General features: G+C 40.7%; 1 protein-coding gene across 1 annotated transcript in view; it reads right to left on the reverse strand.

Annotated features, from left to right (window-relative positions):
- Positions 1 to 2,614: 2,614 nt before the first annotated feature.
- CAMTA1 (calmodulin binding transcription activator 1) overlaps positions 2,615 to 24,535 on the reverse strand; it is a 3,172,802-nt gene continuing 3,150,881 nt past the window's right edge. Inside the window, exon 23 of the mRNA XM_078642975.1 lies at positions 2,615 to 6,368. Within this exon, the coding sequence (XP_078499101.1) occupies positions 6,336 to 6,368 (33 nt within the window). The 3' untranslated portion in view covers positions 2,615 to 6,335. The remainder of the gene's footprint in view (positions 6,369 to 24,535) is intronic.

Genomic DNA, 24,535 nt, shown 5'->3' on the forward strand with positions numbered 1-24,535 from the left:
GAGTTTCAGAATAGCCAAACAGTTATTGCATTTCACAAACCATTGATTAAGCAAAAGCGTAAAATAGGGTTCTGATAAAGGATGCAACTATTTAAAAGGTAAAATTGTAGAAAAATTTGTTTATCTCAAAAACAGGAAACATAGGTTTCTCTAAAGATATGACCGCGGAAAAGGGGTAATTTAGGGAACATTTGCAATAGTTTCCACACACCACCGAGATGAATATCTGTGATAATATACCATGAAGGCGAAAGATGTATCTCAAAATCATAAGTATTATTTCCCTTAATTGTGATTAAGTCATGTAAGGAAAATGTTTATTCAGCTGAAACTGTTTTCCAGATGAACAATACAAGAAAAAAGAACCCTACAAACGGTAGGATACAATTTTTTGGTAAATTTGTCAACGATTGGTACTAGATCTTCAGTCGAGATGGGATCCTCCTTTCCGAGAATAAGCCCCAGAGATAGCAAAATCTTTTCTTTCAAGATTCTCAAGAAATGGCAGTATGGATACTTTTCTAGCAGGGTTAGAATAGAATAAACCTAACACTGTTTGAGTTTCATAGAGTAGAATAAAACATCAACACTACATAAGTTTATACAAGGCAGAGATATATACAATGGGCCAAGATCAAAACAAGTGCCTGTGTGCTCTAAATAAGAAAGAGATTCAGGGTAGTCCTGCCATGCACATGAAGTCACCTTTTGTGCTGATCTGGCCCTTTTTTTCTCGTAGAACTCTATTCGGCGTCATACTTGCTGTAAAGCTTATGGGGAGAGTTTGCTGGGAAAATGAATGAATATATTCTAAACTGATGAATTGTACATTTAAGATAGGGCAAGCACATAAGCTTTATTGGTTGGCAGAGGACAGCCAAAAGAAACTTTCCATCAAAGAAATGTCGATTAAAAGGCAGCCTCATGACAGACTAAGGGGCTGATTCCGATGCGGTAAGGAACGTCGGAGCCTCTCAGACCACATCGGACTTGCCAGTTCGGATTCCTTTCCAACCGAGCCATTCCGATGGGCTCGGTCGGCAGGGAATCTGACTCGGTTTTTCCGATGGCTTCCGACGGGCTTGGAGTGCCTGTCCGCCATTGGGAAATCCTTCAGTACTCCCCCAGCCAGCTCTTTCCAGCCAAGGGAGTACAATGGCAATTTCCCACTGCCTTTTTGTGCTTGCCTTTCTAGAACAGAAAGGCATTGGAAAACAGTTTTGGGGGACCCCAGCAGGGCCCCCATGGGAGCAAAGCCGCTGAATGTCGGCCTAAGAGTCAACTATTGTGCCCCTCTGTTGATCGCTGCACTTGGTGGTGGGCACCTTGGGATGTCTGCCTCAGGGTGCAGGGATGAACTGCAACTCTGCTTTTTTAATGAAAGCATGCATTCCGTTCAGAATGCATGCTCCCATTGAAAGGTATAGGCATGTGACCAAACAGTGTTCAGTCGCATCCTACTTCCAGGGCTGTAACCAACAACAGGAGGTCCTTCGGTTACAGTTCCCACCCAATGTCGGACGGACTCAGGTCCGTGCGACATCCGAATCGGCCCTTAAGTGTTTTTTTTATTATAGTGCACGATATGTGGTTTTCGTATAGTACGAGTCACAAAAATAGTAAAGTTGAGTTTATGTAATCCCAGGTGTTAAACTGATCTGATAGAGGCACCAAAACCCCTATTATGCCTCACCACGCTAGGTCTTCATTCTGGCAGTAACATCATTGAACATCTGTTATGTTTGTACTCCCTTTCAAGTTTAAAAAAAGAGAGATTATTTTTCACTATATAACACACAATTTACAAATAACTTCTTAGATATAAGGCCAGCAACTATTGCCTAGGATGTTTACTGACAGTTTCCCTGGAACATTTCCACATGTTTATGTGGTAAGGTTTACAACCACATTAATTAGTGGGTATCACATTACTAGTAGGTCCTATTATAAGTGTTTGTCTATGTTGCTGATGAATGTCCATTTTCCAAGAGGTAGGTTAACAGTCTATCAGGCACCCTTCTATCTGACATTACAAAGGTTAATGATGAAATGATCACATTATTATATTCATAACTGTAGGGAATCCTAATGTTGACCTGAGCTATCTTTTGATCAAAGTAACCGTTGATCAAAAACATACATTGTTTATTGCCTTATAAAATAATTGCCTGAATAATGTTCTATGTTTTGGTTCACGGAGATGACACACTTTTAGTAGATTTTCATTTTTATGCAAACATAAGTCTCACATGTCAATATAGGTTTGATAGCCTACATGATACAGCATTTACGTAATTTTAGGAGATTCTCATTATTATGCAAACATGTCTTATGTCGACTAGAACACAGGTTGCTTGGTTTAGTTCACATGAACATTTCCATTTTACCCACTATGTTCCATCTTCTTCTGCATCATAATTGCTGATGTTCACACCCCTGATTTTTGCACCCTAAGCTTCTTGTGAATACACTACTTGGAAAAATATCTATATAACAATATAACATGTTTGTATTCATAAATAATATTTCTTAATCCAAAGTCCTTTCTTCATGGTGGATGTAAAATGATTAGATTTTTAAGTAAAGCTTTTAAAAAAATGACGCCTAATATGGAGACGTTTTCTTTGTTTTTAATTTACAGCAGAAAGAATATAAAGCATTCAGAAAACATTTTCCATATGTTAAGGGCAATTCAAAACATTTTGCATGGTTCCAGCAGCTGAGCTCTTTGACAGATCCATTGATTCAGTGATGCTTGTCATGCACAATTACAAAAATAAAACTTACAAAAAAAAGAGACATCTACACTAGTTTTACATGCAAGACTTGGGGACCCCTCCCCCATTTGGGCACAGACTTCTGTGTGGAACCGCCTTTATCGTGCAACCAAGTAGGGGTTCCACGTTATATCCTCTATTTCTTTCACACAGCATAGACTATTTCCAATGGAATCACATATGAAGGAATTGGACATTTAAAGAGACAGAATAATGTCAGCTGTTCACTTTGATGCTAGACCGGCTCCTGGCACTTGGGAAGTAAATTTTATGTTTTTCCAAAAAATAAAGCGGTGTTTAAGTATCTTACATTCATAAGCAAGATCCACATTTGCAGAAAGATCTATCGGTACAGCTCAAGTTCAGTGGGAGTGCAGACTGCAACTCACCAGTGGGCAGTGATATACTGGTGTACTACTCTGGTAGCACTGTAGATCCTGAAATATGCTAGCTTCACAGATAAAGGAATGCAAAACGGTAAAGCAATGTGAAGTGGCTCAGCACATTAGTGAACCTGATAATATGTCAACATAATGCACAAATAAAAACTCTGTTAGTACAAATATACAGTGGACACAACTGAGTTCATTACTCTTGTTAGCGAAACAAAGTAGATACATTGATCATGAAAAATGGAAAAAACATTTACATTTTCAAGCTAACAAAATTTCATAAGTTCTTCCAGTGTTCATAATACAGAGCAATGTTCACTTATCCCAAAAAAAGGAATTTGATATGTTTCTTTTTCCCCTTCTCTGTAAGTTAATATTAAAATACATTCTGTTTCGGAACATTCAATGTCCCATCTAAAAGATCATTATGCAATCAGTTTCAAATGTACAGTCTGTAATACTGGCATTGTGCGAGATCTGAAGATAAACAGTAAGAAAAGACTTCAGGGCTTACTTCTAAACTGTACATGTGTGACCAAAGGAAATAAAAACAGGTATAAATACAGAAAAGGCAACAAGAGTACCGAGCTCAGTGTTTAAAGTGAATGTTGTGTTTACCTATACATTGCAGGAGGAGATCAGTTTACATATATCTCCTGCATTAGCATACTCTGGGCTTAGCATCAATCATGTGTATAAAATATGAATAAACTCCATCCGTTCTTAAACTAGTGCGTGACATTTTCAGGAGAACTCATCCAAACAATAGTTATCTGTTCATACAGGTGCATAATTCAACCTCATAATTTCAGTTGATACCAGCATCTGGAAAGTAATTACTCTCTAAAGATTAAGTGCGCCACTTAAAATAAGTTTCTATTAAAATAAAAAAGGAATACTTTTCTTTGGCTCATTTGTATGCAGAAATATCAATATACCATGGCACCCCTACAAGAACGGTTTAATTCACACGTCTTTTTATGTGTGCAATTCTCATAACATTTTCTGACTTCCAGTAAGTAGATTCGAAAATGCAAAACATATTTTCTGCTTTCCTACTTTCCTTCTTTTTCTGTTCTAGTCTCATTCTACGTGTAATTTATTGGACTGAATGTATGGTGTTTACGCTATATATTCTCTTTCCTATGATTATCTGCTTTGCAAATGTAACTTAATTTTCTTAAGCATTATAGCATTCACATTACTTGGCACCATTGGCAAAAAAAGTAAAATGTTAAATAAAATTGGAAAAAAAAACTTCTGGTAGCCAAAAATTAAATGTAAACATATTCTTTTTAGTAATGTTACTCTGCTTTTTTTCCTAGTCTAAATACAGTAGCTCGTTGTTCGCAGTTTAGTCATGCTTTAGCAAAATGTTCTTCTAAAGAACATTTAAAATAAAGTACTCTTATAGTGAAATAAACTTTTGTTTTTTTATAGACCGTAGCCACTAATGCTCTGCTTTTTTCAGTTCTTTTTTCATGAATTCATGCACATATCTCTTTTATTTTTTAATATATACATTATTTACAAACAATACATCCATACTTCTCTGGCTCATTCAGACAAAACTATACAAATATTAATTGTAGCTCGCCTAGTTATTGACCCTTTTGTGAATAAAATATTTAGTTGTCAATCAATATACCATCTTTTAAATACTGTTTCTCGTTTTCCTTGTCCACTCTTTATATTTACAGAAACCTTACATTTCAAGGAGGAAGCCAAACCAGGGAACCCATCAGCTAGTATTCAGCACCACACCATCCTTAGGTGGAATATAAAACAATATCGGGAAGTTAGCCTCTGTGACTGGGCAATCGTCATTAAATGGTAATAACTCTTACTGCACGTTCATCAGAGAATACCTACCCAGACACACATATGTGGACATTAAAACTAGTATTGTTTGAGTCAGACAAACTATTTAAAAAGTAAAATATGGCCTTGCCAGAATGTGGTAATACAATTCTTGTTGGACTTTACATGAGGTTGAAGACATTAGATTTTGCCTTGCATTTTAAAATCCACTACATTATATCTGTATTAAGACTTGTTTAATCACACACTGAGAAACACCATATTTGTTACACAGTGGGCTCGACCAGTTATCTACTGTAACACCAGCAAGCATGCATCATCCATTTGAATTGGTTGACTCAGGAAATAGGCATAGACTCAACCAATCAAAAATGACTGTACAGGCAGCAAAGCATGCTTCCTTCTGTTTTAGTAGCTCACTGAGTTCAGCTAATGCTGGGACCAACATACATAACCTTCATAATAAAAAAGTTTGAACGGTATTTATGAAAATAATTTTTTTAGATGTGAACACAAATAAATACATCTTTAAAGAAATTAAAGTGCATGATATGAGCGAAAAATTATATGACATTCGACACATTTGTTTAGTACCTAGAAAATAAATATATGACACTATTAAAAAAGTTGCTATGTTTCGACTCTTCCCATGCAACTACTGTTTCAACGCCTAACGAATTGGGCATTCTATTTCATGAAGAATTGTTTTAAAAAACAGCAGTTTGACTCTTTAAAACATTGCATTAAAACGGCAGAGAAGAGGTAATGAATGAAATAACAATGATGCAAATAAAAAAACAAAGATTACATTGATCCCTCTTATATCTCTCCCCCTCCCCAATAAAGTACATAGATTATCAGAGCCCACCACCTCTCCTCACTCTTGTGGAATCCCAATGGCACTGCTTCTTGGAACAGGTTGGCAGCTGCAGGACTGGCATTCTTGCATCGCTTGGTTATTCCTACTTTTTTCTTGGTATTTTTGGTATATTTGTACAGATCCACATGTTGTTTGAATCCAGCCCTAAATCAAATAGACTGCTATTTTTCAGGAAGAAAGAAGCCGCTCATGAAAACCTCCAGGCACCCTCTTTCCCTGTGCCTATTCCATTCAACAGAAGATTTGAGTTCCAAGATGTCTTGCTGAACAAATTAAAGTAGTCCATGAAAGTGCAAATGCAATGACCAAAAGGATTACTGTTAAAATCCTGCAGATGATCTTCTGAAAACTGCAGTTTTTTTGTTTTTTTTGTTTTTGTTGTAGTTGCATGTCTCTGCTAAAAACAGAAAATGAAAACAGTCTTTCGAGCAATGTCACATTGCTAAGGGATGCTGCTGTATGTCTTCAAGTTCCTTGTCCTTTTTCAATTCTTTCACTCTGAAAAGAAAAAAGAAGTACTGAATACTACTTAAGCTCTACAAAAGTCATAGAACATGGGCGAGGAAGCAACATCTGCATGCTGAATTGAATTAATGAGCCAGCCTACATCGCTCAGGATGCAGTTTCAATCATGCAAGTTCTACAAAAAAGAGTGATCCTATTTTGGCCTTACCCACACGTTTACATTCGGAGTAATACATAAAAAATTTAATTTCTTTCTGTGGTCTCAGTGTAATACTGATGATTCCCCCCGCCCCCCCAAATTAGTCTAAAAACTGATACTGATACTTGACAAACATTTAAGTCTCAATATACAGACCATTATTTTAAAAACAATAATACAATTGTGATGGCCAGGAAACTTATCTGCAGGTGCACATCTCTTGATTTATGTGTCTATCTGTATTGCAGCCTTCAAGAAACTATCCAGTGCTCCCAGAGGGGTGGAATGGCCATCAAATAATCCACAACAGGAAGTCTTCCAAACTTAAAAACAAAACACTCAAGCGCCAAAAAACAATATTCCAAGCCTTGATTAGTGTTAACACTTTTTTAATCAATGATTTCTCTGCCCCTAGCCAATACGTGTTTCGTCTTTTAACAGACTTCCTCAGGGCTAGAAACCATACAATACATATATTAGACTTCATATAATAATAGGGTAAGTTTACACGAGTTCAGTAAATACCCATTGCTCAAAGTTTCTCTGGTGTTACAACGTCCAGATACTTAAGAACTGAAGTGGTGTTGAAACATCATTCAATATGACATCAGTACAAGAATAGTAACAAAGCTCGAAAGCACTCCATAGTTTTCACCTATGCCAAAAAACACCAATATTCTTGACCAATATCCTCAGCAAAGAAATAAAGTGACATACCCATGAATGAGGTACTCTATTATTATATGATGTCTAACATATGTATTGCATTATTTCAAATATGTTTTACAAACCTGCAGAACACATGAATATCATAGACAATATTTTGGGGCTTTAAGAATACTTAGCATTATGACTATTAAGTGTAATTTCTTATTTTTTTCTTTACAATTATTTCTATAAAAGTCTACACGTGATATATCCGTTGATATATACTGTCCTAATTGTTAAAGTATGAAAGTGGTAAATGGATATTTAATGTTGTCTGTTTACATATTTACATAATTACAGCTTAGATCATCTCTTATTGAGACACATGGGGCTTTTCCTCATCAACAGCGGTAGCAGTGAGGTTGTGCATTGCTTTGATAAAAATAATTTGGCACTATTCTCACCATATTATACAGGAATCTGTAAGACACACATACTGTTAAGACTTGGCCCTTTTTGAAGGGTAATTCCTGAACTTTCTGCGTTCCTCCTGGTAGTTTTTCTGACCTGGTGTTGGTGGTTTTAGGACTCTGGGTAATTTATCACTGCTGTCCAGTGTAAAGTGCATGTGCTCCCTACGGTAAACGTGGTAAGATTGGTCTACACCTGTTTGGCATATTTAATTAACCTATCAGTCCCCTATAAAGTGGTATCTCATATGCCCGGGGACAGTAAATTAAATGCTACTGGTGGGCTTGCAGCGTAGCCTTTCGAACCTGTCTCAGGCCTCTGCCATTGCAGGGCCTGTGTGCATATTTTACTGCCGAAGTGACGTGGCACATAAAGTGGTTGCCACGTCTGTGACTCCCCTTTTACTACATATCAGTCTCCCCTAAAGTGGGCCCTATCTAGCCCTATGGGGAGGGTGTGCTGTAGGTAAAAGGTAGGGCATGTGCCTTAACTTTGTGGCATGTCCTGGTAGTGACAAACAGCCATTTTGATTTTTCAGTACTGGGAGGCTGCCCTCTCATAGGATTCCCTGATATGTGTTTCAGTGGTAATTCCTTATAGAAGAGGAGTAGCATGATCAAGTTTGCTATGTTTGGAATAGTGGTATTAAATGCTGCGTAATGGTGTTCGCAGATTCATTATCACTATTTTAGAAATTCCACTTTTAGAAGTGGGCATTTCTGTGTGCTATGTGTCTTTGTGCCCACCTGTTGTGTATTGTATGTCTGGCTCTGGATGACAGGGGCTGGGGAGGTGCAGTGGCTCCAGAGGGGCTGGGCGAGTCAGTGCTAGGTTGAATAGGCTGATCTGCATTTCGAGTAGTGAGAGGAGCAGCACCTGGACCTGAATAGGACTGTGCCTGTCTTCCACAATGCTGGCACTGCCCCAGTGTGCTGTGTCTGGGACCAGAGCCTACACTACCAAAGGAAGGAGATTAGGGTGCATTATAAATATATTTTTAAGTGCCCCCAGAACTAGTTTAGACCAGGCACATAGCCCTGTGCCAGGGGGAGAACAAAGACATTGGCAGTATAAATATTGGGCTGTGACCCCATGTGGTTGGTTACCTGCTTGGAGCTGAAGGACTGCTGGGCATAAGGAGGAACCGCCGTGGGACCCAGCTGTTGTCTCCCGGGGGTCCCTACGTGCTGGCCTGCCTGTGCCCAGCTCTGCCTGGTGTGGAGTGAAGCCTGGAGCCTGAGGAGCACCTTTGCCGTGGTTATGACCCTCAGGGCTGTGCCACTCCTCTAAAGCACTTGATCGGCACTCTTCTGACATTACTTGTGCCCGAGAAGAGGGGGCTGCAGAATCGACAGAGATTTCGCTCTAAGATCATTTAAACCGGAAGTCAGGCAGCTGTTGCCTGATTGTGGGTGGGCCAGCAGGAGCAACTGAGCAGACAAGTGGGGAACACTGCATTCAGGTACCCTTGAAGAGCGAGGGTCCTGCCCCCTGAAAGAGCGTTGTGAGTGCTTAACTTTTGCCCCTTCTGAGCGAGGAGGGGACCCCTGATTCCCAGTGCCTTGTGATTGCTTTGCCGAGGTCACTGGAAGCCAGGCAGCTGCTGCCTGGTTGTGGGCGGGGCTCCTGTGATTTCTGTCACAGCTGCGCCACCGGATTGCAGGGAGCTGCAACATCAGGGGCATTCCTGTTTGGAGACAATGGTGAGTTGCACCCCTGCCCCCCTTGCAATGTGCATGTTGTTTTGGCTGCATCGGCAGCTAGGGGGTCCAGTTTGAAGGACACGTGTTAGAGGAGACATGGAGTCGACAAAACCCTGACTTTTGGGATGAACAGCATTCGGAGGAAGCCGAGGACGGGCCCCCGAGGATCAGGCCAGTCGGCCTAAGATTCGCCGCTATGTTTTGGTAGGACGTAAGACAACTAGGTGATGTTTGCACCTTATCAGTGATTAAGGTGCACTGGTGCTAATTTAGGATGTATGCCTAATATTATTATGCCTAATTGTCATGGTTTCAGTGGGGTTCCTGCCTTCCGAGTGACTGTTGCATGCGCGCTTCTTCGACCATGCGGAAACGAGTGTTCCTCACTTCCAAGTTGCAGGCGGTTGGCAGTTCCCCGCTACCAGAAACCCTCGCTACGCCCCAAAGCGCTTCTGGGGGTGACCGCATAAACTGCTGCGGTTCCCGCTGTCTCAGCACTTTGGATTGACGCCTTCACCCTGTATGCGGATGCCGCTTCCTGCATCAGACATCTACTTCAGGTATCCCAAGGCCGCGCTGGAGCGTTGCCTCATTTCTCTTGCCGCATTACTCCTGGTTCCCTGCTAGTGCGCACCGCATTGAGATAGCTTAATTGGTCCAATACTTGGAAGTGCTGCTGAGGCCGGGCAAGATGGCGGTCGCGTAGGAGGCCGTTAGCAGTGCTAGCTGTGGCAGAGTGCTTGGAGATGACAGGATTGAGGATACCGGTGTAGATTAAAGGCACTGTGATACCCCCCCGTGGCCTCCGTGACCCCCCCAGATCTCGATGCAACCCCTTCACAGTAGATATCATTTTAAACAGACGGAGCTCTACCTTGTTGGACGCCTTGTTGCGGAGTGCCTGTGGCGGACTCTAGGTCGGCTGGATGGAGACGGCGTGTTGATTGCGCCGAAGGTGGCAGGTACCGCGAAGGCAATGGCGGCAGCTGCGACTCAAAGGACTCGCCTGGAGGCAGCCGCGGAAGCAACAATTCTGGATGCCTCTCCCGCCCGCTCACCGCAGATTCACTACCCGGATCTGCCAGCCACTAAGAAAGGAAGAGGCTGGGAAATTGTCAAAAATCGCCCGGCGGGCACCTCAGTAGCGGAGCTGCTCCGCCAGGCGAAGGATACACAAGGAGAAGCAGGAACAGCTCTGCCTCAGCCAATATTAGCTTCAGGTACCGGGAAGGAGATTCCATCTAGCGGTAACGAGGTTAGCTCACTGGCTGGTGGCATTGGGCAGCAGCGTGGCTTAGATGGAGGTGATATTATAGGCGCAGAACAAGTTCAAATGACTATAAGCTCTCAGCCAGAGGAGCATGCTGATAGAAATGCCGATAAAATAACCAAGATCAATTCAGTCCTACCATCTACAAGTCTTGAGAATACAGTGGAAGTTCCCCCACTAGAAAACACTGTCAATTTAGAACTGCCTGCTAGGCAAAGCAGTAATACCAGTAATGCCAGCAATATTGTCAGCACTGTTAGCACCAAAATAATGAATATCAGGAAAAAACAGGGGGATATAGAAACGTGTCAGGAAAAAGGTGCTAAAAGTAGTAAGGGCCAGATGTAGGTAATTTCAATTTACCGACTCATAAATACCGAATTTTACCGATTCGGTATTTATGAATCGTTAAATATGAAGGAGGGAGATGTAGGTAATTTTTGTTTTAGAATTACCGAATCGATAACATTCGGTATTTACCGAATCGGTAAATACCGATTCGGTATTTCCCTTTGATTCCTATGGGCCTTGAATCGGTAAATACCGAATCCTGCAAGGGTGCAGGGGGTGTCACTTTGACACCCTCTAGCACCCCAAATACAGGCATGTGTGACATGTGGCACACATACATGCCCTAAGGGCATGTCTGTGTGTCACATTGCACAGGTGTACATGCACAGATGTGCATGCACACCTGAATTCGGTATTTTACCACCCAATAGGATTGGGTGGTAAAATACCGACTCTTAAGGGCCTGTGGCACTCTTAGGAGTGTCGCCTACATATGGATTTACCGAATCGGTAAAATTACCGATTCAGTATTTTACAGAATCAGTAAATTTACCGATTCGGTAAATTTACAGATTCGGTAAAATTACCGATTCGGTATTTTACAGAATCGGTAAATTTACTGATTCGGTAAATTTACCGATTCTGTAAAAATAATGGCCCCTACATCTCAATCACCAAATACCGGTTGGTAACGGCCGAATTCGGCCGTTACCGACCGGTATTTGGTGACCTACATCTGGCCCTAAATTCCCTAGAGCCGCCACCAATGAAACTATTGAAGATAATGGTGGGACTGCTAAAACGCTGGCTGTAACTGAACAAAATAAGGCTGATGCAGATAAGGATAAAGATTTCAGCGACTGCTTCTATTCGGTATCTGAAGGAGCTGAATGGTCGGATGACATGATAAGTTCATCTCAGGTGGGCAGCAATTTAGAATCTGACCCTGAAGACAGCAATGAAAATTTGCCCTCTACTACTAAAAAAACGAAAAAGACGGCCACTCAGAGTGGTATTCACAACAGGGAGAGGAAGGATCTGAGATGGGGTTACTCGTCTACTCGGCCACTCTCTGGAACGCTTTCTGGAGAACTGCCCCGGGTAGAATCAGAGGGGGCTCCCACATTAGATACAATCCATCAAGCCATACTTGGTTACAGGGAAAAATCGCGACAAGACAGCAGGAAAACCCAGGCTGGGATGAGAAAAATGCAGGCGGTCACGAGTAAACTATCTAAAGCCTGTGCAAGTATGGGTGATAGGGTGACGAACCTGGAAGAAAGAATTGTGGCAACAGAATTGGATGCAACAAATGCGGTGGCCCAGGTAGAGTCACAAGGGGCACAAATAAAGGATATACAATGGAAACTTGAAGAGTTTGAAAACCGACAGCGAAGAAATACTCTCAGGGTGTTGGGGATCCAAGAGGGATTGGAGGGGTCCGACACTAGATTATATATAATTGATCTCTTCAAGGAGGCCTTCCCAGAGTTGAAAGACTGGAACTGGTCTAAAGAGATACAAAGAGCCCATCGGATGCCGCTTAAATTAAAAACACCAGCAAAAGAAGACGATAAACCCTGGGCTATACTTGTGTTCTTTGGGAACGTTGTTTTATGTCAAGCAATATCAGACAAAGCGAGGCCAGAATCTAAAAGAGTCATCGAAGGGGTCTCATTTTTTGTGCGCCCCGATTTATGCCACTCCACAGTGGAAAGGCATTGGCGATTGAGACAACTTATTAAGCCCTTCCAAGAGAAAGGGGTACAAGTAGATCTCATTAATCCAGCCCAGCTGAAGATCATCAATCAGGGGAATACACTCTATTTTTCATCAGAGATTAAAGCAAAGGAGTACCTGGACTCTCTTGGAAAACGAAGATGAAGATGAAGATGATGGATCCTGAGTGACTAAAAACTGCTGTCTTACTCTGAGATTGGAGGAATGGCGAAGTGGTGGGGGATTGGGGGACGTTGGGGGGTGGGGGAGGCAAGGGGGGTGAAGGTGCTATTGTTCTCGTTTGTTTTGATTATTATGGTATCCACTTAAAGATGGGTTTATTAGGTCTTGGTAGGGTGTATTTTTTGTTTAACAATGATGACCAGACCTAGCACAGCGCATCACATGCACAGACTTAGGTCTGAGTGCCGCGTCGGGATGGTTGGAGGGTGGAGGGTGGGGTGGGTAAGGTGGGGGGGCTTATTGGGTTAAGGGAGAAAGGGGGAAAAATCTAAGTACCTGGTATGATGCTTTTTTGTAGTTGGATTCATAAAAAGTTTTTGAGCTAATTGAATTGGCGGAAAGAGATATCGGGGGCCAAACCACAAAGATATAATGGGGAAGCTTAGGGTCTGTTCTATTAATATTGGGGGCCTGAATGATTGGAGTAAAAGGCAGAGGATGTGCCATTTTCTTAGATCCAGTCAAATCGACGTGGTTTGTATACAAGAGACCCACCTGCCATGGGCCAAAAAGCATTTGCTCAATATGAGAGGGTATGATTTGTTGGCCTGTTCCACACAAACCTCTAATATCAGAGGAGTTGCTATATTGGCTAAATCAGGTTTGGGGGAGGTCAGACGTTATCTGGCAGATATACATGGTCGGTGGGTAGTGGTTGAATTGGAGCTGGGTTTTACACTCTGCACTATATATGGATCTAATCGGATGAACCGGAAGTTTTGATAATTTGGAGTTGGAATTAGTGAATTGGCCTAGCCCCCTTGTAGTATGTTGAGATTTTAACATCTCAGCAGATTTTACAGAGATGGGTATGAACAACCCATATCAATGGCGGAAACCCAGGGTATTTCGAGCTGTGAGCTCATTGATTAGAACTCATGGACTGTTGGATGTCTGGGGTGAAAAGAAGCCTGATAACCCTGGGTTTACGTATTGTTCTTGCCATTTGCTAAGCTATGCTACTCTATTTTATATATGTTCTTATAGTAGTCACACTATGTGTAGTCGCCTTACTTTTCTTATATAAAAAACAATTTTTACAGAAGACAGTCCTCCTGTGGAGAAGTGTGTCTCACTGGTTAGAGGAGGCAGACCTGGAAGCAGAGGTCAGCCCGGGACCAGGGTTCAATTCCCGGCTCGGCGGGGTCTTGAGTCCTAAAATGTCCATGGACTCGACAATTCTCGCTCCGGTGCCTACTCGATTCACGGGTTCACACTCTGCGACTCTGTGCAAAAGCTTGCTTAATCTCCACAACGGCCCCTCGCGGCGGGATGCCTGGCTTTCACCTTGCGGATACCCTGCCGGGGTTATCTCACAGGGGAATACCAGGACGGGTTAGAAACCGCTTGGTGATTTGCGCTATATAAATTCCTGTACATTTACATTTACATTTACAATCACAGGGTTTCTTTCAAACTAGCCTGATGTAAACCCCGCAATCAAAAACGGTGAAAAATAATACAAAAATTGTGAAAAAGACAAAATTACCCCTCACGTGCGCACCACCAATGGCATAGCTGGTTGGTACTCACCAGGTGTTCCCACTTTTATCATCATTGGTGGTCATTTTGTCAAAAAGAAAACGAAAGAAGGTGTCCAAACAAAAAATTATAAGAATCAAGTGCAGTGAAGTGAAATAGGTCACGTCCCTTGATGCAACCAAGTATGATATTAAAATTTAAAAAACACTCCAAAAGCAATCCTTTATTATTTACTGAGTGTTTTCATCAAACTAAAATAAATTGGTTGCCATTCATGCATACCTTTTCAAATTCCCTGCTGTCCTCTCCTGGAAAATTGCAAAAAAAAGGTCTCATCAAGCACAAGTCAGAAGAGCCATGGAGTTGTAGGGTGATATCTTCTCATAACATAGAAGGTTTGACTCAGTGGGCTTGGAAGATCTCATGCACTGAGAAAGCCTTAGGTAGCCTCTCTGGCTGCTGGAATTTGCACAAGGGCTGCCTAGTTGTTTTCTTTTTGATACATGTAGGGAGATCCAGTAAATATAGAAGAACCTGGTTATAAGTACAAAAAATAATGAGGTGGTGCTAAAGGAAGGTAAGGCAAACAGTTGGCGATTTGGTTGATTCCTGTCTTAGAGACGACTCTGTATAGTGTAATGTCTTGCTCTTGTCCTCTCAATCCAAGGGATAAAGTTGACCTGTGTGAAGCAGCCAGTAAACCTAAGTGAATGAATGAATGAATGAATGAAGTGAATCTTGTATCGCGCAACTTAGCCCAAGGGCATTAAGGCGCCTAAGCAGGTCCAATAATATGTAGTTACCGATGAAGTACTCTACAGATACGCTTCAGAAAAAAGCCAGGTTTTCAATGCTTTGCGAAACAGAGCAATCGACGGTTGCTCCAGGAGTTCGGGAGGAAGAGAGTTCCATTGCGGTGGACTTCTGAAGTGTAGATAGAATCAATTATCATTAAGCTAGTCTTGTGTGGCCATTGTGCTGCTTTGTGATGCACCTGCAACTTTCTGCCTAGGGAGATAGGGACATTGAAGACTTGCCCAGAAGACTTCAGTTAGATTAGTAAAAGGAAGCCCAAAATGTAAAATTCAAATCAGTTAACTATTTTTAAGACTAAGGGGGCATGACATCATTGCTGGAGGTCCTACAAAGAATTGTAGCCACAGTAGCGTTATTCTGTTCTAGTATTTTGGACTGAAGATCCATATTTGCAAAACGACTTTAGAGAGGTGTATGCAAGCAGGTTCAGAAATGTTTATATTTATAAAGGTAAACTTGAACACTGGTCGATAGTTCCACATAGAATGTGACTGTCAGTGCTCTAAGATCAATTGTCGGAGGTGGGGGGTGCAAAGGTCCTTGTTATGCAAAACAATTAGATATTGTTTTAATATTTTGTCAAATTTTTGGGTTTTCAATTGATATTGCAGGTAATATTTGTCAGTGATTTATAATCTTTAATGTTGCATTTTGACAATTACTTTTAATTGGTGACATTTCTGACTATTCTTTTTTTTTTTTCATTGGAATTTCATGCAACACATTTTATCATTTATTGTTACCTGATTGTATTTTGCATTTTTTATAGTTATCCATTCACTTTGAATAAAAGCCTTTTCCACTGAATTTCTGTAGGTGTATTTTTTCTAACTTTACAACGATTACTCATTTTTATGTTTCTGTATTTTTCTTATAATGATGGTTCGTGAAGCATGAGAACGAGAGACGTATAAGGGGGTACATTTTACACTGTCTGAAAATCCAAGAGTCAAAACTGCACATAGGTCTGAATCATTCATGAATTTCTAACTACAGTCACATCCAGGCACTGCAACAATATTTAAATTACAGAAGATCGCCTTCATTGAATATCAACTAAGAAGCTGATTCCTGAAGAAAAGTAGTAGGCTTTTAAAATATGCCCATAAAGGGGAAAATGGGAAGGACCTGTTTGAAAAAATAAGTATTTTCCCTTTCATTGCATGCAGTCGGCCATTGTAGAGACCACTGTGTGACTGCTGACACCCATTGGGCTTTAGTTAGACTGTGGTATTTTTGTCTGGCATGCGCTTACACACTTGTTTCCGGTCCAGGGAAGGCATGGCTTGGCTGTTCGGGCTGGACTGTTCCCATGAGGCACAGGGTCAGACTGATTTGCATATTGCCATGTCTGAACTGGGGTCGCAGAGTGGGCTAAAGAACGGTGATGGATTAAACCCAGATCTTTTGACTGGGTGTGAGTGTTTGATTGATTCAGATGCTCCGTCCATCACCACCCCCTTTTGTACCGCCATTAATGTCACAGCACTGAAATCATAGAGACTGCGGAAAATCCAAGCGATTCACAAAAACAAGTATAGCCAATAAGACCTGCTCATTCAGCAGTAGAGTGGTAAAGGTGTAGGTAAAGGTGTAGTATGTAGCTAGTACCCTGCTGCTAATATATTACTAAAACATGGCGTGGAAACACACTGTGCTTTATAGACAGCACATTTTCCCATTGAAATGGGCACAGAATTCTCACTGACATGCACTTTCACTGATAAAACTGCATAGCACACAAAACATAATGTAGGGAAATTGGGCTTCCGTAAATATTTATTATTTTCACATCATCAAGTATATGTCTTGATTTGTTTTGATCCTATTAAAATCTTTGTTTCCATTGCATTTCAAAATCGCAAAACAAATTGCTACAATTGTGCTTTATTAACTGTTGACATAGATTGAAATATTTGTACATTTCATTTACAGGTTTTAAATGTTGTGTTAAGCCTTTCCTTTCCCACTTCCTGTGACCCCCAGGTAGATTGGCAGATACTTCACTTTAAAAGATCCTCTAACTTTGCAGCCAGAGAATTAAAAATAAACGCCAATCTCATGTCAAATTATAATCAGGAGCGTGTCGGTAGGCATAGCCCGGCTTTTGACCTCTCTCTTTGGAATCCCAGCAAATGTGACAAGATAAAAGCAAACTTTAATGGCATTGTTATGCTAACTCACCTTCTGAAACTTGAACACAGTTATTTTGGGGGTGCTTCTTTCCCTTAGCCCTCAAAGAAACAGTATAATATATCGAAGCAGAGCAGTACTGTATAACCGGGGCAACTTCTTTATCCTTAGACATTTGAGAAGTGGTCCCCGATATGTGTCCTATTAAATGTAGATCTTCTGATGGACATGTTTAACCTGATCATGTTCAGGAACAGGCATAAACTGGGATCCAGGCTTCTGGCTCATTATAGAGAACCATTTCCATTAGTGGCCACAAATGTGTCTGGCAGAGCACTTAGATAACTGTTGCATTACAGCCAATCTGGAGATGAGTTTAAGCAGCTTGCCTGTGTATTACCTGCTGCTGAATTATTCATTCTCTTGATACCCTTTAGGATCCCTAACATTAACAGAAGATGCATTAAAGCAAAACAGAGAGGTGGAAGTTATATCATGCAATCCACTTCACTGATATCCATTTGTATTTCACCAAAGAAAGCTAATGAGTTCAGCTGGATACCAGGAGGAGAGACACTCTAGGCGCGCAAACAAAATTGTTTAACCGTATAATACTGTGGATGAACATATCCTCATACAATCATATTGTAAAATGAAAATATCCTGTAAAACCTATGGAGAAAGATTTACGAAGGCATGAAAAAGAATTGTTATAATACTATGTTTCGATACGTTTTCAGAATTTCTTGAACGGGGTATGTAACCTTGTTGTATCTTATACACGTTTATATGGATGGAAAGAAGGACTCTCAGAGTAGAGCAGTATTTTAATGTTAAATTAAAGGAATAACAAAGAAAGTGTGCTAGGTTTCTCAATGAAGTTGTCTAAAGTTAATGTACTACCCAACAGTACACTAAGAAAAAATAACATAAATTGTGTTCACAACAATTTGAAAACTAAACATTAAATTAGTAGAGGTGTTTCATTTTCCTGTCAGCGATCAGAGATAAGAGAATCTAAATACCATGAAAAATAACTTATTTTGATATATATCCAGTTTCTAGAAAGGACTGACAGATAATATGTTCACAGTACACCTAACCAAAAAGCCTCCAACAATATAACGTGCATTCTCTTTATTTAATTATTTTGTGGAGAAATGTCTTATATTCGGCTATTAACCCTTCACTGTCTGTTGCTACTCACTTTGTGTTGATTTAACGAAATGTGTACCTACTCCACGGCAGATCGATTGTCCAAAATGTAAGTATACACTTGTGTGTACTTCCATACTCCTCACATGTCTCTGTACCTTAATCACCTATCATTTTCTCTTCATTTTAATCTATGTGTGTTGCCGGCAGGATTCACTGTTCTATTATTTTACCCTGTAAATTGCGACAGGAGTCCCGAAGACATGCATAGTTCTCTTGCTTATTGGATATCTTTAATAAACATCTCATGGTTTGCTTCATGAATGTTCTATTATATCACATATTTCTGTACCACTCACTTTCCTCACAATGCGCTGTGTCAGTTCTGTAATAAATTCAAATAAGTTAAAGAAGTGAAAAAAAATGTTTTAACCCCTTCAGAGTCATTCTGTGCTGCTACTTTCAGGTATAAGAGGACTGGTAATATATAAGATGAGTCTGAATGCTAACTGGGAAATCAGAGGACTAAATATATACAGTGGCTCTCAATGGCCAAAAGACCTAGGGCAGATTAAGCACACGGGTGAGCACTCTTCACTTTTAGAAGGACAAGCCTGTTGTGACTCCTCCCAGAGTCTCTATTGGGTAGTTTTCTTTTGTGCATCAGTTAAAAACAGTGCCAATGAATGCAGACACCGGAACGTAAGAAAATGCCAATGAGGAGAGTTTAAACAAGGTTTCCATTCTGGAGACCATCACAGAGACTGTCCAAAATAGATTAAGACGTATCCATTCTTATGGTGTAAATAGCCTATAACCATCTGCTGAAGAACTCTTAATTGTCAGCCCGCAATAAGGGCCTGGTGCAGAAGGTGAAGTTGAGTAATGAGAGTAAAGGGTTATTAAAATGGGTGACTTTCTGATGTCACGTGGACAGTATAAAGGCTATTAGGATCTCTCCTCTCAATCTCAAGCCAACTGTCCCTCTTAAAGCGTTCACTGAAATTCAAAACTAGGCACACAACTTCAGTTACTGCCAGCATTTCAAGGACTCCAATTGGCTGAGTCAATGTACACTTAGGCCTTCTGTACATTGAGAATTCCAAGTAAAATAAATGGTTCAAAAATCTGAAAGGGACAAACACGTCAACACAATTGTGCAATTGAAGCAAAAGACATTTGTTGGCTAATCACAAGCATCTATAAAGTTACCCTTTTCTTATCGAAAGTCTACAGAATAAAAGATCAACAAAAGTCTGCCAGTACTGAAGTAGGACATGAGGTACATACTGTCTATTATTAGTGTACACCTCCAAGATTTGGGACCCTATTCTGTTTTCTAGAAGTAGGCATTCATCAAAGCTATTGACAGCAGCAAAAGCAGTATGGGCAATGTGTCAGCCTGCTTCAGCCACTATCTTCATTTTGAGTGACTGCATTTTGCTCTTTCACAATGAGCACATCCACACACAAGGTAGTTCCCCTCAGTGCCAGTGTTTTTGTTTTTACTTTCTAATTACTTTTGAGTTGCTTTTGTATTTAGATCCTTTTCCATTAGATTTGAGCACAGGCCACATTCCAAGGCTTATCGGTTCCTGTCTCCTGCCACTGCTGCTGTAAATTCCTTTTGGAGTGTCCTTTATTTATTTGACTGCTGGTATTTCACAGCATAACACATTGCTTCCATTTGAAACTGTTCTGTATTAAGTTATCCTCTTTCTACTAAGCATACAATAAACAAACAAAAGCTTCAATATTATACATGTGGATTCATATGCAGACAATTCTTGAGAGCATGCTTATTCTGGACTCAGTTTCACAAATGGCTCTTTATTGCAGTGTGCATAGGAAGAAAATTCACCTTTATTGTGTTACATTTACAGCACTTGTAACACTTTTTTTCATTTCTTTCTTTCTTTTTTTTCTTTCTTTCCTTCATTGTTTCTTTCTTTTTTATCTGTATGCCTTCTTTTTTGTTCTTCGTTTCTTTCCTTCTTTCTTACTTTCTTTCTCTGTTGTCTTTTTCTTTCCTTCTGATCTTTAATCTTTTTCCCTTCTTTCTTTTTTCTCTCTTTCATTCATTATTTCCTTACTGCCGAAACCATGATTAATCAAAACAAGAATTGACAACAGAGTGGCAGGCAACACCAGACCGTTTGGCTTTGCAAATGCTTGTTTACAGACGCATGACAAATATTTTGCCATATGACATCTGTTTTTGGCATTCACAATTAAAAACATGCAAATTATGTTTTATATGACAATTGTTGGAAAATGGCCCTCTCTGCAGGGTCAACCCAAACGTTTTGCCTTGATCCTCATATTTTTCTAACCTCATTTCTGTTGGCTTTAGGACTCTTTGCACTTTACCACTGCTATCCAGTGCTAAAGTGCATGATCTCTTTCTTCTAAACATGGTGACATTGGCTCATATGCAATTGCCATATTTAATTTACTTATAAGTCAGTTGCAAAGTGCACTACATGTGCCTAGGGCCTGTAAACCAAATGCTACTAGTGGGCCTGCAGCACTAATTGTGCCACCCGCTTAAGTAGCCCGTTAACCACGTTTCATACCTGCCACTGAAGAGTCTGTGTGTACAGTTTTAAACTGCCATGTTGAGCTGGCAAGTTATACCTCTTGCCACGTCTAACCCTTCCTTGTTAATACACGTCACACCTAAGGTAGCCCCTTGATAGCCTAAGGGCAGGGAGCAGTGTATTTAAAAAGTAGGACATCTACCTTTCAGTTTTACATGTCCTGGTAGTGAAAAACTCTTAAATACGTTTTTCACTATTGCAAGGCTGATCTTTCCCATGGGATGACATTGGGATTACCTTATTACATTTTATAAGTGTAATTCCCAATTGGGAAGAGATGAGACCTCCAAGTCTGGTGTCTCCGGAATCACAACTTAAAATCACAACTTATGATGAAATTGGATTTTAAATTGCAATTTTTAAATGCCACTTTTAGAAAGCTGGCATTTTCTTACTTTAGCCATTTGGTGCCTGCTGCCGGTCTCTGTTCAGTGTGGGTTGGGTGACAGCTAAGCTTTGTGTATTACCACTGGAAAGCCATACACAAAGGGAGCTTAGGTGTGTCTTGATTGGCCATACTGGGAGGTAGGGGCTGGTCACAGCCTCACACTTACACCTGAATAGGCTGTGTCCTGTCCACACACAAAGGGCTGCATACCCCCTGTGTTGAGTCTGGAGCCTGAGCAGGAAGGGAGGATCTCTGTACATTCCAAAGACCCTTTTTTTAAGCCTCCCCCACTTCAAAGGCACTACTTGGTATACGTGCTTGACCTCTGACAACATGACTTGAGCACACTTCTGGACGTGTGAAGACTCTGCCAGGAAGAAATACTGCTGTGCTGCTAAAGGACTGCCATACTGCAGGACTACTGCTTTGCTGTACTCCTGCCTTGAAGTGCTGTCCTGCTGTTCCCCTGCCTGGGTGAGAAGGACTGGACCTGCATCTCGTGAGCCTAAAGTGACTCCAAGTGCTCGCTGTCTTGCCTCCCGATTTGAAGTCTCAGGGAAATAAAAGGCTTCCATCCATCCTGCTCCTACACCTGGACTCAGCAATCTGCCCTGCAAAGTAGCGCCATCCCAGTCCTGGACCCTTGGAAGTGGGCCTAAGATGTTTGCTGCAGCAGAATCGACACATCTGTTGCATTAGCTGAATCATTGCACCAGTGTTGTTTAGGAACAGGACCGGTGCATCATCATCGGAACCAGCCCATCGCCTTCGGAACCGGCACTGTGAAACTAACTCATGCCTGCAATGGCGTGAACAAGGTTGACACATCACCTCTACTGCCCAAAGAAACCCAACTCATCGCCTTCAGAAGCATCGCATTTCGGAACCAGCGCATTATCTTCAGAACCAATGCATCAGCACTTCTGCTTTGTGAAAATCGACCCATCACTCCTAGTAAATGGGGAACACCAACGCATGCAAGGCTGAACCCTGCATCTTTGTCGACACAACCAGGATTAAGGTACTTTTGTCTAGTGGTCTCACTGGGTTCATGTATTCATCATGGTCGGCCTGAACTTTTGACTTTGTCCCAGTCCGTCCAACCAGATATTCCAAATAAGCTATAGTTGCTTTTAAGTGCTATTTTACAGGTTATTCTTTAAAAAAAATCATATCTGTAATGCTACAGGCAGTTATACATTGTGTTATTGTGTATTGACCATTGACTCCATTTTGCATTAACTCAATTTTTTGAGAACAGTTTCACCTTGTGTCTGCCTGACCATGTTTTTCAGCTGCGAAAGCAGGCACACCCAAGTTACTTGTGTACACTGGTTGTTTTATGTTTCTTACTTCAGCAAGAGTGATAAGCTGCTAGAACATACGGTGTGGGATGCGTACAATGTCCAAGAATGAGAATGTAAAGAATTATGCCTAAGAACTCTCATTGGAGCCTGGCCAGTTCAGTTGAATGACCTTGACACAGAGAGTGTAGCCAGCATGTACAGCACAGATGAAGGGAGGTTTGACTGGAACTCTCCTGTGGAGCGGACGCACTGCCCAGGGCCTTCTTGTGTGCCCGTGGAGATCTTCTGCCTGAGGCTGTCAACAGGTTCCCCAGTCATGCTGGCAATGATGATGCCAAACAGACAACCACTGAATTATTTCAAGTTCTAATGACTTATTAGTTTGTATATACATTCACTGCATGCATTTATTTTACAAGTATATTATTGCCATTTGATATATGGGAACTTGCTGCAATAAATGTTCCCCTTTGCTTTGCAAATGAGTTTTGAGTTTTGTTCACGTGGTATTTTGGTATTCTAACATGTGTAGAGTCTAATTTTTTAAGAGTGTCCATGTTGTGCACTGGTATTTTGAAGTCTTGCCCAGGTGCTCTGAAGAAAAAAGCAAGAAAATATCTCACGTCCTACTTATTGGATTTTTGTCATTTTTGTTTCGATTTACATATAAAATTAAGCACTATTTTTTAAACTGGTGTGGAGTCTTTTTGTGTTGTATTTTCACTGTTTTATTGTTTGAAATGTTGTACAAATACTTTACACACTGCCTCTAGGGTAAGCCAGGCTGCTCTGTGCCAAGCTACCAGAGCGTGAGCAAAGGTTGATTTAGGGTTTGCCTGGCACTTACCCGGTCTAGGATTGTGGTTCCTTTTTGACTAAGGTTCATACCCCAGTCAACCAACAAGCCAATTTCTAACAACAATGAAATGCTAATGCACTGATTATGTTCGGTATTCTTTACATACCTACTGTTTTTTAAACAAAATTATTTTCACTTTAATAGTGGCCCACTTCCACGATAAACCATCTACCAAAATATAGCTGCTAAATGAGTTGCATAATGTTACAGCTGATGGACAAAGGGGCATGAAACATACAACCAATGTAGTAACTAACAATCCATTCCACATGTAAGGAAACATTGTATATACTATGAGACATTAGTTGGTGGTGAGGCATAGTTACTAAACAAGCTGATTTTTTTTTTTAATTAAGAATTTAAGCAGACAAGGAAATCTATTAAGACCAGTTGTTCCACTGTAGTAAAGAAGCCGTACGAGATTCAGACAGACCTCAATCTTACTGGTACCCATTACAATTCTACTGCTCAGGCCACAAAAAGACAACCGGTATGGAACTCATGGTAGATCAGAACTACTGTGTTAATAGTTGGGCTCTGGGGTAGACTCGGCACACACACAATCGCTATGTTCTCCATCTACGAGCCAGCTGATATAAAGTCGCATTCCACTCTACACTCTTCCCTATACTGGGGTACTTTACAAAAGGAGTGCTTATTGTAGAGAGAGATTTTAATTTTGTACTACACTCAAACAGAGAGAGATTGATTGTAATGCTTCAATACTTATCCAACCCATACATTATTGATTCACTGATAAGTTGACTTGAATCTAATATCTGTAGATAGTTACATATAGGAAAGAGGTATTTTACTTTTTTCAATGTACAATAAATACATACTAGAAATTATTTTTTTGTAATATCCAGAGCCAAGATGAAAGCAACAATAGACACTATTGTAACCCCCAGCTTCT

The sequence above is a fragment of the Lissotriton helveticus genome, chromosome 5_1, assembly GCF_964261635.1.
Source record: "Lissotriton helveticus chromosome 5_1, aLisHel1.1, whole genome shotgun sequence".
Classification (NCBI taxonomy): Eukaryota; Metazoa; Chordata; class Amphibia; order Caudata; family Salamandridae; genus Lissotriton; species Lissotriton helveticus.